Genomic DNA, 15,261 nt, shown 5'->3' with positions numbered 1-15,261 from the left:
TAAAAGGTAGAAGGTAAAAGCTATCTTTCTAAAAATAACTTTTGCATCTATAAATATCTTTTTTTCTCGAGTACAGTTGAAATTATACTAAAATATTGTGATGTACTGTCTTAGTCTGTTTGGGCTGCTATAACGGAATACCACCGACTGAGTGATATTTCTTCTGCTGAAGTCCTTCTTCCTGGGTCATAGCTGGTACCTTCTCACTGTGTCCTTACATGGTGGAAAAGGCAAGGGATCTCTCTGGAACCTCTTTTATAAAGAGGACTCCACCCTCATGCCCTAGTACCTCCCAAAGGCCCTACTTACTAATAACCCTCCCCTTTGGGGGTTAGAATTTCAACAGATGAATTTTGGGGGGACACAAACATTCAGATTATAGCATATACCATGCTTTTTTTCATTGAAGGATGTATCTTGAGTATCTTTTCATATCAGTCCTCATAGATCATCTGTATTCTTCCTAATATTTACATTGAAGTTTATTTTTATAGATTTACCATGATTTTATGAACCCTTATTCCATTGATGGGACATTTTTATTTAGTAAAACAGAAATCATACTGTGTATTTCAACAGAGAGAATTTACTGTAAGGAATTGACTTAATATGTGTATGAGAACTGAAAAAGTGCAAAGGAAACCCTGAAGTAATACACAGATGGTACCTATGGGAATCAGCACTCACCTCAGTCTGAAGGAACAAGAGGTTAGGATTTTTAGAACCTAGATACTTAAAAACTTAGAGAATAGGCCCCATGGGTCTGGGACTCAGACTTCTGAGGAGGAGTTGTTATCCAGTAGGTACCTCAGGAGCTTGGAGGTTGGAACTTGATGAACTGAGCCTCATATTTCTGAAGAGAGATGCTACTAGGCTAATGTTAGTGCCTCTGAGGGAGCTCTGTGAAACTGGTCCTGGGAATGCTAAGAAAACAAAACAAAAAACCTCTAAAGACCAGAAGAATCACCAGGTCCTTTGCTAAAACAATATTGATAGCAATGACAAGTAATAGCAAGGAGCAAGTTTTTCTCCCCTCATCATGCTTTCCAGTTTCCATCCTGTGTTCCTTTTGTCAGAACTTAACAGCCAGGAAACTGGTTGGCAAAGAAGAAATAATAGTTTACAGAATCCCAGCCCAAACATGATGGAGAAGAGAGAAAAGGGTAGGTTTGGACCCGAGAGACAGTAGTTTAATAACTGGCACATGCCACTCCTTTGGCTACTCAGCATCTCCATACATACCATCTATATGTGTTTGAACTTTCATACAACAAAAATATTTTGCTTTTACTTAACAAGACGTACTGTTCCTTTTTACAAATGAAGATATTCTCTCCCCGTCCCCAGAACAGACACAAAGTTCCAACAGATATTTTATCCATCCCTAGTTGATATTAACTACTCCTAAAATTTATAGTTTCAAGTGTTTAGGTAACAGAACCGTGCTACCTAAAGACTAAATTAATTACAACCAAAAATTCTTACGTAAAATAATGTCTATCTCTCTGTATCTATCTAAATATATATTCATCTATCATTTATGTAATAAGGGAAGAAAATATATTTAGATGCTGTATCCCTCAGTTCTATAATGGTCTGTAATATCAAGAGGATATATTTGATATTTACAGCCTCTTTCTTCTCCTGCCTATTCCGTATTCCCTTTGTCCTCAGCCAGCACCTCAACTGGTCAGGTGTCTTTACATGGTCAAGTGACTCAAGGCTTCACTCTTGCAGGATCCAAATCTTCTGTGGTACTGTGTTAAGTTGTACTTGTCCTTTCACTGTTACTATTGGATGTGGAAGAGCTTAGAAGCACCCTAGAGAATCTCCTGGATTGTAATTAAGTTCTCTTTGCTCCTGTTATTTAGCATCAATCCAATTTCCCTGTGTCTGTCAGTTTTCATCATACCAACCAGTAGAATAAGCACCTTCTTTGCCTGATGATTCAGTGACAAGAGGAACCCAAAATTGCTGGGTAGCAGTATCAACACCTAATTCAATGGAACCATTGTACCCTTGGTGGAACATTCCTTCCTTGACACAAGACCTCTAGAGCCTAGAGCTTAAAAAAAAAGTCTTTGAACGGATTATTACGTATAATAGCAACCCTGCTAGGAGAAACTGTGTCATGTGTTTTTTGCTGATTGAGAGCATATACATAATCCTGTAAGGCAGAACTCCAGACTTTCAGATGTCTCTCTCAATTAGTACTGAAGATGAGTCTTTGGTAAGGCATCACACCTTTTTGTCAGGTCAGCTCCTTCTGTATGATACCCTGGTAAGACCAGTCAATTTCATGGGCAAGAGCCCATTGCTGCCTTTTTTTTTTTTCCTTTGAAGTGCTTTCTTGGTCAGAAGCAAAAAGCAAAGTTGTATGGAATACTTTGTTGGTACATAAGCCATTCTGTTAGTCCACAGTAGTGGTTTAATATTATGGCAGAGCATTGTGGGCAGAACATATAAATGCACATCCAGAATACGTGTCTATTACAGTGAAGACAAATTGCTACCCAGTCTGTGACTGAAGGAATCCAATATAATCAACCTGCAATCAGATAGTTGGCTCTTTCTTCTGGATAATGGTGTCATATTGGTGGCTCAGCTTTGGTATTTGCCATTGGCAGGTTAACCTGCCATTAGCTTGCTCAGTCCTGGTGAGAGGAAGTTAATGTTGGGCCTGTATGTACCTTCTGTCTCTGTTGCCATGGCATTTTGCATACAGGTCCATTGAGCAAGCACTGGAGTGGCTATGGCCAGAGGGTGAGTGACATTCATATAGTGTGTATAATTTGCCCATCTCCTCTAGAATGGATGCCTTTTTAAAAAAAAATTATTTATTTATTTATTTTTGGCTGTGTTGGGTTTTCGTTTCTGTGCAAGGGCTTTCTCTAGTTGCGGCAAGCGGGGGCCAGTCTTCATCACGGTGCGCGGGCCTCTCACTATCATGGCCTCTTTTGTTGCGGAGCACAGGCTCCAGACACACAGGCTCAGTAGTTGTGGCTCACGAGCCTAGTTGCTCCGCGGCATGTGGGATCTTCCCAGACCAGGGCTCGAACCCGTGTCCCCTGCATTAGCAGGCAGATTCTCAACCACTGCGCCACCAGGGAAACCCTAGAATGGATGCCTTTTGATGAGCATTCACGTATTTCACAAATATTTTCACACTGTGTTTATTTTGAGAGGTCTGTCCAAAGACCTTAACCCTTGACTTCCTTGTTAACAATCTTCCAATCCTGATCCTTCCAAATTCCTGAACATCTAGCCAAAACATTAGCTACTGTCCATTAATCATTGAGGACCTTTACTTCTGGCCAACACTCAGTCCAGACAAAGAGAACAGCCAAATGAACTGGTTGAAGTTCTGACCACTGAGAAGATTTCACCTTCACCACTGTCCTGATTGGGACTGTGATGCTGCAGCCATCCACTTTGGGATGGTACCAACATAATGTGCAGAACCATCTGTATGTCACAGCTAAAGGTTTTCTTCCTCAATTATCTCATCATAAGGAGTTCCCTCTGAAGCCATCAACGTGGAATGAGAAAGGAGTCATAAAGAGTAGGTATTGTGGAAATCTGAGCTACTTAATTATTCAGCTGGTTCAAAATTGAATTGCCTTTTGGATTTCTCAAGACTGATTTCTTATAAACCACTTAATGAAGGCTAGCCCTCATACCCAGTATTATGGTTTGGTGTGTCAGATAACACCTAGTTTGTGGTGAACAACTCTGATTGCATAGACATTTGTCTCATGGGTAGGTATTTCTATCAGGGACTACTAAGAAGCCAGGAGCTGTTTCTCAAAAGGAGAAGAGTTATTTACAGGAACGGGCATGGCTTTGCCCTAGCGTTCTGCTACGTGATTGTCCCAGAGACTCCTGATAGGATCTTTACTTGCGACAGACACTTCTAGTGTCATTGAATATGCTCACAAGGTACAAGTGGTAGAGCATCTTGCAATTCAGCCTGGACATGCTACAGAGCTTCTTGTGCCTTATGTATTATGTGATAATTGAGTTAGAGCAGCATACTCAAATATGCTGAACACTGGGGTCCAAAATCCACTTAGGCCCACCGAGCATTGTGCCTCTTTTCATTGTTTGCCTTTACAAGTTATAGTAACTTATCTTTCACCTTGGAGGAAATATCCTGACATGCCCAGACTACTGGACCTTTAGAAACTTCAAAGAGATTGTAGGACCCTGAGTTTTTCTGGGGATTATTGATTCTCTCTGGCTTGCATGTGTCTTACTAAGGCACTTAAGTTCCTTGCTACTTCCCCCTCATCTGGACCAGTTAGTGTGATGTTACTAATGTAGTAGACCGAGGTGGTGACCTGCAGAATGTTAGGTTGATCAGGATCTCTACAGACTAGATTATGGTAAAGAGCATGAGTCCTAGGGTAAGACTGTGCAGATTTATTGTTTTTGCCAGATAGAAGCAGTCTACTTTTGGATGGCCCTAAAAATTAGTATAGACAAAAAAGTATTTGACAGAATTGTAGCTGCCTACAAAATATCAAGGGATTTGTTGATTTGCTTCAGTAAAAATACCTCATCTGGAACAGCAGCTACAGTTGAAGTCATCACCTGATTTTACAGTCCACAGTCATTCTTCAAGATCCATTTACGTTTGCATGGGCCAAATAGGTCAGTTAAATGGAGGTGAGATAATTTGATTACCCCTGTATCTTTCAGGTCTAGTATAGTGACATTAATCTCAGAAATTTCCTCAGGATGTGGCATTGCTTTTGTTTAGTAGCTTTGTAGAAAAAAATGAAAGTTCTAGGGGCTTCCACTTGGCCTTTCTTACTTTAGTAGTCCTCCAAGAGGATCAGAGAAACAGTGTAGGAATTTTTCTAGTTGCCTATTCTATTTCTCTTCCAGTTGTACATTTGGGAAGTAGAGAAATAGCTACGAGATAGGTCTGGGGATCCACAGAGCTCATTGAGACAGCTTCGGGCCAAAATTCCACCAATCACTTCACCATCATGTCCCCACTTTCACTAGTGGACCACAGTGATGTTTTAGGTCAGTTCAGTGTTACTATCTTGTGATGCCTGAAAGATCACAATATTTTCTCTTCCCTAGTGCACAGTGACTACAGTGAATGCCCACAGGTGCCTTTGGGGAAGGCTTGGAGTATGATTTGCAGTGTAGAGTTGGGGCATTGTTGTAGGGTCCTTTCTCAAGGGGATTTGGCCTCCCTTTCAACCAAGAGGCTCTGGGTCTATGAGCAGATTAGGTCTAGAAACAAAGTAAGAGCTTCTCTCTCTCTGTCTCTTAGGTAATTGAAGTCATGTTTCTGGCCACAAGTTTTTCCAGTAATATAGATGAGTAGTAATTTAGTAGGCTGCCTAGAGTGTATTAGACAGGATGGAAACCATTCATAGGCAAGCAGGAACAGGATATAAAGATGAAATTACTTTATAGACTTATTTCTCTTGGAGATTAAGACTTAGCATTTTTTGCAGTCTAACTTCTTGAGTAATTATTTTAATATTAAATAATTGTAGTTAACATTTATTGAAGGCTTACTCTGTTAGACACTGTACCAATCCTCACTTGAATTCTTGTGAAAACATTATGTGAATAGGTATTTGTTTTTTCCCATTTCACAGAAGCAGGAAATTGAAGTTAATTTGACAAGGGTCTCATGGTTGATGGAGAAGCTGGGCTTAGAATCCAAGTCTGTGTGACAATAAGGTCTATGCTTTAGATACTTTGCTGGATTATGGTGACAACAAAAAATACAACATCTGAAGTAAATCTTCATATAACCCAGTAGTGATGAATTGTACAACTATATATTTATGAGTGGAGATATTTAAGTGCCTAGTTTATGCTTAACATTGTGTATGTGCTGGAGGAATGTGAAAAATGACAGATGATTTTATTTATTTAAAATTTTAATTTTTATTTATTTATTTTTACATCTTTATTGGAGTATAATTGCTTTACAATGTTGTCTTAGTTTCTGCTGTACAACAAAGTGAATCAGCTGTATGTATACACATATCCCCATATCCCCTCCCTCTTGAGCTTCCCTTCCATCCTCCCTATCCCACGCTTCTAGATCGTCAGAAAACATTGAGCTGATCTCCTTGTGCTATGCAGCAGCTTCTCACTACAGATGATTTTAGTTATCCTTAATTGTGGATGAGATATGTAAGAAGATGTGCTACCATTTGGTTCTAAACTTTCTTTTTCAGGATGGTTAGTTTCATTTTTTATGTAATTGCAGGTTCTTACTTTAAATGATAAATTAATGGAGTAAACTCACTTGAGACTGTAAATAGTTCTTTATCTTATAATGTATAAGTCATGGTTTTGGTGAAAACTATTGAGTATGTTTTCCTTTGCTTACACTCCTGTTCTGTTTCAGTGGGCCACAGTTACATTTCATCTTCCTCATCATGTGTTGAAGTCCATTGCCAGTGCCATTGTGAATGAACTTAAGAAAATAAATCAAAATATTGCTGCCTTACCTGTGGCGTCCTCAGTGATGGACAGATTGTCTTACCTCTTACCTAGTGCACGTCCAGAACTTGGGGTGGGGCCAGGTCGTTCTGTGGACAGGTATGACCTTGCTTATAAAAAGATGTGACAGTGAGATTGAATTGATAAGTTTTTTGATTAACAAAGAATAACTGTAAAATTTGATTGTGATTTTAAAAATTTCAGAATATTTTTGAAAACCACTCAGATTTTTATTTCTCTTAAAATACTGAAGTAAAGTAAACTACTCCTTGACTTGTTGTTAAACAATTTCTTTTGGTGCCTGGAAAGTATTTAAAGGGATTATGAAACTATATTTTTAAAATTCCATCTTTGTACTTGCTTAGTAAATATTTGAGTCAACTTAAAAATATTATAATTATTAAATATATATGAATTATTTTGCCTTGATGAAATTTTGTGACCTTTGGCATAAATTTTGGTAAATTAAAAGACTCTGCCAGAATCTGAATATAAGAGCCATATATTATTTCCTACTTAAAAAATGAACAGAGTTAAAAAAGCAATTAGGGCAATTTTGTGGGGTTTTTTTTTTTTTTTTTCCTAGGGCAATTTTGAATTAAGATTTTTATGCTGCCTGCCCTGGATTTAAACAGAGTATTATAAAAAACCATACCTCAGTCATTATTTTCTTCACTAGAGATTTATTGGAGTTCTGCTTTGTATAGAACTAACTAAAAAGTCAGTAATGCATTCATTGAAAAACTTAAATGATTTGTTATTTGAAATAAAATTTATCAGTACTGAAGTTTAGAAATGCTTTACTGAGATATTAAATTTAGCAGTTTTGATAAATTCACATTTCCCTTTCCATGTAGCACTTTACATTTTCACTTTTTCATTGAATGTGAATTGTAACTGCCTTTGCTGTTTTCTGAAGTACATTTATAAAGAGTACATGCTGATGTAGCAAAAATATTACTGAATGAGTTAACCTTTAACTTCTGTTATCTTAAGTATTGCTCCCCCCAGTCCCGCCCCGCCTGCTGCACTGTGCGGCTTGTGGGATCCCGGTTCTCTGACCAGGGATTGAATCCGGGTCCCTGGCAGCAAAAGCACGGAGTCTCAACCACTGGGCAGCCAGGGAATTCCCGTATAGCTCTTATATTAGTTTGCGATATTTATTAGTTTATCCTTTTGTAAACTGAAACTGCTTAATCAATTGCCCTTTTTTTGTTAAGTGATTTTATTATTATGTAAATAACTTCTCTTGGTTGTTAACATTTGGGAAGAATTTTTGTATTCCATAGTAATATTGCTATGTCTAACTTTTGGGCAAAATGTGGAGACTTTCATTTTTAATCTTATTAACTGTCAGATGATATGTGCTGTGGCTATCATTAAAATGTTCTTTGGAATATGTCCGGAGAGGGGGAGAAAAAGGAAAAGTATGTATTTAGAATAAATGTTTCTTATCTGAGAGACATGCCTATTTTGAGATTATAATTTCAGAGCTATTTTCTTTGCAATCAGTAGGAGAGTATCTAAAGAACTCAGTGCAAGCTGTCGTAAATGGTTTATTTTAGAAAATGCATTCATTAGATGGGATTTTCAGTGTTTCTGGAGGTGTTAAAATGTCTCAAAGTATTAATTTTGATATAGCCTGTGGTGTTTATTTCATTAAATATGAATCTAGGAACCTTATGAAAACCTTGATGAGCTCTGTTGGAGGTTTGAGTAAGGGTCTACTAGATGCTATTGCTGTTTTGTTTGGTAATATAACTAAATGGACAGGTTTTCTGTTTTGAGACTGACACAGATCTTTCAAGACATCTATAGCCTGTAGATGATAAAACTTTTCTAACGCAACAATTTTTTTTTTTAATTTCATTTATTTATTTTTGGCTGTGTTGGATCTTTGTTGCTGCGTGAGGGCTTTCTCTAGTTGCAGTGAGTGGGGACTACTCTTCGTTGCACGGGCTTCTCATTGTGGTGGCTTCTCTTTTTGCAGTGCACAGGCCCTAGAGTGCGCGGGCTTCAGTAGTTGCGGCGCATGGGCTCAGTAGTTGCTGTGCACGGGCTCTAGGGTGCATGGGCTTCAGTAGTTGGGGTGCACAGGCTCAGTAGTTGTGGCTTGCGAGCTCTAGAGTGCAGGCTCAGTAGTTGTGGCGCATGGGCTTAGTTTCTCCACGACATGTGGGGTCTTCCCAGACCAGGGATTAAATCTGTGTCCTCTGCTTTGGCAGGTAGATTCTTAACCACTGCACCACCAGCGAAGTGCCTGTTTTTCTTTTTTTTCAAATCAGAACACAACTATGAGTTAAACCTAAAGCTCTCTAGCAATATTATAGGAAACCATCACTAATTTAAGGGAAGAATTTAAAGAAAAGTATTTTTCTGGTCTCTTTGTGATGACCTTTACCACTTTCTCTCTCTTTTTAAAAATCAGTTGCCCTTCTGTGTTAGGAAGAGGAAGCTCTGCTTATCAGTCCTTTCTTATTTGAAGCTGTTTGGACTTTTTCTAATTTTGGTAGTCTCCTTTAAAAAGATACTCTAGTATTGTTAAAGGTTTACTCTTAGTGAGCTAATGTATTTTAATGAAAACATATGTGAAGATTTCTTTTTTTTGATAATTCCCTGGAGAGTACAAGTTTCCTGGAAAAGGATTTCTCTGGAGAAAGAACATATAAATTGCTTTCTACTTAAAAAAAAAAAAAAATTAAACTAGAATATACTTTCTCAATATGGTTGAGATAAAACTACCATTCCTTTGGTTGTGGTTTTATCCATTTTTGCAAAACTTGTCACACGATGAAAGTGTAGGGTTCTCTGCCTCTGCATTTGCAGATTTTCTGCTCTCTGATTGCTAATTGTGCAACATTGGTTAATTTAATCTCCCCGGGAATTGTTTATCAGTTGTAACTATCTTATCACGTTTCTTTTTTCCCTACTCTGTTCAAGGGAAGTTCCTAAAACTGATCATTTTTAATTTAAAATACAAATTTGAATTGTAATTAGACATTCCCAGTTTGTGTTGATAATCCAGTAAACTTTTTTCTTCAGTGGTAGATAGTAGTGTCACTGTAATTTGATGCCTAACTTCGGTTACATAAAGTTTGTTTACTTTTAGATCATTGATGTATAGTGAAGCTAACAGACGGGAGACATTTACCTCATGGCCTCATGTAGGCTATAGATGGGCACAGCCAGATCCCATGGCTCAAGCTGGATTTTATCATCAGGTAAATAAGGCTGTCAAAAATTTCTTTTCAATATGACTTTGTAGCCTTTAGTAAAATTGTCAACATTTTAATACTTTTTCAGTCATTATACTAGTTTATGCACCCAGGTTCTGTGCTTGTGCGTATGTATGTAATGTGAGTTTTGTTCTTATACCTTTGATCTTAATACTGACTGGCTGTTTCCTATGTCACATACTGTGTATGAAAGGGGGAAAACATTAAAAAAAAGTAACCAATAACTGAGTTAATGCTTTATAACTATTTTCTTTCAGATTATATATATGATAACTATGATATATAATATGTTTATGTATACAATTAATCAACAAACAGGCAGTATTCTCCAGATTTGTGTCTTGAGAAGTGTTCTCTCTGGGTGTGTGTTTATTTTCAGTTTTGACTTATGCATTCATAACAGAGTAGTATGTGTTAGGGTAATGCAATAAAAGCAATAATGCATTGCAGTTACTCTTGAAATTTTAATTTTATTGGGATTAAAAAATTACCCATATATTAGATAACTATGGAAGCAGCATTGTGGGTAGTACAGTGTGACTTGAATACATATGTATTGAAGAATTGATTAAGAAATTATGTAGAAAGAGAAAGAATTAGGGAAAATAGTCATGGTTTTATGTAGGAAAAGAGGAGGGTGTACAGGTAAGGATGAGTGTGACAAAAAGACATGGGAATGGGACATTATAGAAAGCTTCGTGGAGCTAAAGTAGAGGAAGTTAAGAAAAATGAGTTTAGATGGGCATAATAAACCAGTTAAAGGAAACTTCAGCTGAATAATGTAGACTGGCTTACCACTGCTTTGCCATTGCTAAAGAAGCTGAGAAATCTAATAATTACATGTCAATTTACATAAATCATGCATATTTAATTTTAGAACTAAATTAAACTTTGAATACATTGAAGTTACTGTCATAAAGAATCTTAAGAGTGATTATTCCTTTGTTATCCTGAAGTGTTCTTGAAGTATCTTAAACTAAGATTAAATCAGAAAACCATATATATTTGAAGATTTTATTCAGAGTTTGTCAAATTTCCAGTTAAAGGTAGATTTATTTGGAGACTGGCTAATATTAAAATCACTGAATATGTTTTCCTAAGTTAAGGATTGAATAAGGACTATTTTTCCTAATAATTTATCTTCTTCCTTCTTATTTGGTGTCATTTCCTAAAACAGTCTGTTAGGTGATACCTTGATATTTTTTCTGTTGAGCTCTTGTTCATTGTATTCCTTTTTTTTTTTCCTTTTGGCCGCGCCATGCGGCTTGTGGGATCTTAGTTCCCTGACCAGGGATTGAACCCATGCCCCCTGCATTGGAAGCACGGAGTCTTAACCACTGGACTACCAGGGAAGTCCCTGTATTCCATTTTTGCAAAGATCAAATCATAGGTTTTCTAGAATCTTCTACCTGTATTAGGTGCTGATTATTCTCAGTCTTCTAAAAAATATAATATATTTACACCTGTAGACATAGTAAGTGCTAAGTAGAGTAAGTGTTCAAAAATATTAATATTAGTTTTTAGAGGTATATTTCAGTTCAGAGTTAGATTTTATATATATATAAATGTCATTTTGTCATATGTGTCTTACTTAAAGAATGTTACCTTAATTACGTTCACTAGTTTGCTTTTCCATTTTTCTTGCCCTTTCTTATGTACTAGTATAGAATTCAGTTTTTAATAATAAACCTGTTAGACTATTTCCTTTCATATACTTAACTATATTTAAAATACTTTAGTAATACAATTAGAAGATGCTAGATCAGAGATTGAGGATGTGTGTGTCTCCATATTTGATTTAGTGGTCATTTGCTGATGAAACATAATTTTTCAAGTAAGGCAGCAAATTTATAAACATTTGGGGATTAAAAGTGTATTGTTGAGGCCTAATAGTATAGGCTAATTTTCTTTTCCTCAATATGGAATTTTACCTAAAATTATGAACTTATTTAGAAGAGTTTTTATTAAGCAATTTTAATATTGATAAACCTTTTCTGTCTTCTTTATAAATTTGCAGCCTGCCTCATCTGGAGATGATAGAGCCATGTGTTTTACTTGTAGTGTATGTCTCGTCTGTTGGGAACCTACTGATGAACCTTGGTGAGTCTTGATATTTCTGAATGTAATAAGCTAAGTTCTATAAATGTGCTTCTAAATTTTATTTTTCTGATATCTGTATATTAATATTCTTGCCTTTTGTCATCTTTAGTTTTGCCTCTGTCCTAAGAGAATGAGGTAATGCTGTCTATGCTCTGTCACATCACTTGGCATACAGGATCTCTAATGTGTGACTTTCCAAGATGTGTACATGGGAGAAGTGCCAAAGAATGGAACTAGACTCTGACTGAAAACTAGAAGGCTATGATAAAATAAGTTTAAAAAGCATGATTAAATTCAGCAGTTTAGCCTTGTTCTTTTGAGGGCAGGTCATCAATAGGGAATCCACGGAGGAGGGCCCTTATGATTTACATTTCTAATTTTGAAGTAATTCTAGGGGGTCTGTGGTGGTTTTGAATTCTAGTGCATGAAAGTTTAGAACTTGGTTAAACAATAGAGATCATGTATTGGAACCTCATTTTTAGAAATAACTACTCTGAGGCCCTATTAATAGAAATAGTGGGACTTCCCTGGTGGCGCAGTGGTTAAGAATCCACCTGCCAATGCAGGGGACGTGGGTTCGAGCCCTGGTCCGGGAAGATCCCACGTGCTGTGGGGCAACTAAGCCCGTGCGCCACAACTACTGAGCCTGTGCTCTAGAGCCCGTGAGCCACAACTACTGAGCCCACATGCCACAACTACTGAAACCTGCATGCCTAGAGCCCATGCTCTGCAACAAGAGAAGCCACCACAGTGAGAAGCCTGCGCACTGCAACGAAGAGTAGCCCCTGCTCGCCGCAACTAGAGAAAGCCCGCACGCGGCAATGAAGACCCAATGCAGCCAAAAATAAATAAATAAATAAATAAATAAAATAGTAATAATAGCAAATATTTGTATAATATGGTTTACTAGGTACCATCCTATGCATTTTATATATTTTAACTCATTTAATTCTCACATTAGCTTTATGAGGTAGGTATTATTATCATCTCCATTTTATAGGAGGGAATTGAGAATATTCTCCAGTTTAATCCTTACAGTCACTCTATGAGATAAGAATTATTATACCATTTTAAAATAAAAAAAATAAAATTTGGTGAAGAGCATTTGGCTAGTAAGTCATGGAGCCAGGATTTGGTTTTAAGATATACCACTTATTTTGTACTGTAATTAGTTCGAGATCTCTGAATGTTAATCAGCTGATGTAAACTTGCTAAAGCCTATTAGAGTGTGCATGTGGATTCCAGGTTGCAGTGGGAAATACTGAAAATATGAAAAATTGAAATTTCATCTGCTGACTGAGAGTTGACTATGAGCAATTTCCAATTTAGGTTAAGGTTCTGTTTGGAATTTAGTCTTTTCCCCTAGAAACCATCTTTATATATATAGCAACCATTTTAACATGTATATTTTAGTTTCTTAGGCTGATCCTCAAAAAGTTATTTAACCCACACCTGAAAAATTATACCATTACATTATAGAATGTATCTTTATTCATAAATATTTTTCTGTGGGAAAGTTGATTCAGATTTCCAACTTGGGCTGTTTAAAACCCGTCTTTTCTTGATATGGTCAGGAAATCAAGGGTTCTACCTTTTCTTTGCCCTGGGATTCAGGATTCCTCAAACTCTTAAACAGTTGGTAGAGTCTCTGAGGGCCTAGGGCCAGTGCTCCAAATAGATAGAGGGAATGGGATTGATGGGGGCTGGGGAACTGAGCTTGTGTACCTTCTGAAACTGAAAGGAGGAAAAGAATGAAGATTTTTCATTTTTAGGGGAAGATGGGACTCATATTTTGATGGTGGGAGTTGATAGAGCCACTTTGGAGGGAGATAGAACTTTAAAAAAATAAAATAAAATGGACCCCTTATTATCTAGCAGTTCCACTTCTAATTTACACTAGAGAATTAATTGCTCTTGTATGCAAGGAAGCACAAAATGGTCATGGTAGTGAAAAACTGGAAAATCTTACATGCCTCTCAGGAGGGGACTAGCTAAATAAAATATATTCATGTAATTGACTATGATCCAACAGTTAAAGGAATGAACAGTTAGCTCTCTATTAATCACCAGTACCTTTTAGATATGTTATTGTATCAAGAAAGCTGTTGTAGAATGATTCATATAATAATATTGTTTATTTAAAATGAAAAAAACCCATATTTTCTGAATGTACATGTATGTGTATAAATTTATAAATATATTTTAGAAGTGTATTAAATTTGTAATAGTGGTTACCTGGAGGTGGGATAGGAGATTACTGGGGGTGGATATTATAACCGAAGTGGGTCTTTTGCTGTATTTCAGATAGTCATATGTCACTTGCGTAAATAAAATTTTAATTAAAAAGTTAAAACTCAGGTTAAGAGAGAAAGATGGAAAGAGGAAAAATACCCTAGGGTTTGGCTGTGAGGGAATCCAGTTCAGATATCATGTGCCTGCAGATGCCATGTAAAAGCATTAACGTAAGACGCCTTGTGTACTGTAAATTGTCCAGGATTTATATATGGTTATAGGTAAGTTGTAGGTGCAGTGTAAAAAGAAATATGTATACCCCATGGAATATTTTACAAGTATAGCTTTCCTTTCTTTGACATGGAAGTATAAAAATGGGTTTTAAAAAAACCCTCTTTGTTTTGGTGGTAGCATTCTCACATTTCAAATAATGCCTTGTAATTACAGCTAGTGAAAGTTTAAAAAAAAAAAAAAAAGAATAACCAAAAAGAAATAAAGTAGTCACAAAGTTGGGCAGATAATTTTTCAGTGTTAAGCTGATCCTGCTTTAAATATTTGAGAAAATTTTTTAAGTCAGTATACCAGTCTTGATCTGAGGTCCTAGTATTTTATTCTTATTACACATATTAGGGTTTTCTAGTAAACTAACATTTCATTTTGCTCAGTAAGTATTTATGTGAAGGAAATAATGTACAAGCTATAGACATTATCCAAGTTTCTTTGAAGTTATTTGTCTGATGGAGTCTGATAGTGAATGTGAAAGGTGTATCTCTGTGTTTTTAATATATGTCATTTTATCCATACTCTAGAGATCTTTCTGCTTTCAGGTCTTTACTAAAAAAGTTTTTTGCAGTATGAATAGCATTTATAGAGTTTTATTGTATGCTGTTTATAGCTGTGGCCACTGTTATATAGATAGGTGGGTCTGTATCTACGTATGGATTATTATTTATTTATTTTAGAAACAGCTTTATTGAGATACCTTTGACATGTAAAAATTACATACATTTAAGGTGTACAATCTGATGTTTTAGTATATATACACAATGTGAAAAGATCACCATAATCAAGTTAATTAACATATCCATCACCTCTAATAGTTACCAGTTTGTGTGTGTTTGTGTGTTAAGAATATTTAATTCAAGATACATCCTCTTCACAAATTTCAAATATACAATATGGTAATGTTATCTTTTGTCACCATGCTGTA

At 36.4% G+C, this 15,261-nt stretch overlaps 1 protein-coding gene across 3 annotated transcripts in view; it reads left to right on the top strand.

The window, feature by feature from the left end:
- Nucleotides 1–15,261, top strand: part of BIRC6 (baculoviral IAP repeat containing 6) — a 249,518-nt gene that overhangs the window by 35,345 nt on the left and 198,912 nt on the right. For all 3 annotated transcript variants that reach the window (XM_059943630.1, XM_059943629.1, XM_059943628.1), the window contains exons 4-6: nt 6,389–6,582; nt 9,593–9,704; nt 11,737–11,819. In XM_059943630.1, coding sequence (XP_059799613.1) covers nt 6,389–6,582; nt 9,593–9,704; nt 11,737–11,819 — 389 coding nt within the window. The remainder of the gene's footprint in view (nt 1–6,388; nt 6,583–9,592; nt 9,705–11,736; nt 11,820–15,261) is intronic.

This window comes from Balaenoptera ricei, chromosome 13 (genome assembly GCF_028023285.1).
Source record: "Balaenoptera ricei isolate mBalRic1 chromosome 13, mBalRic1.hap2, whole genome shotgun sequence".
NCBI lineage: Eukaryota > Metazoa > Chordata > Mammalia > Artiodactyla > Balaenopteridae > Balaenoptera > Balaenoptera ricei.
Note: the sequence above shows the minus strand (reverse complement) of the source record. Positions and strands in the feature narration are given on the sequence as shown.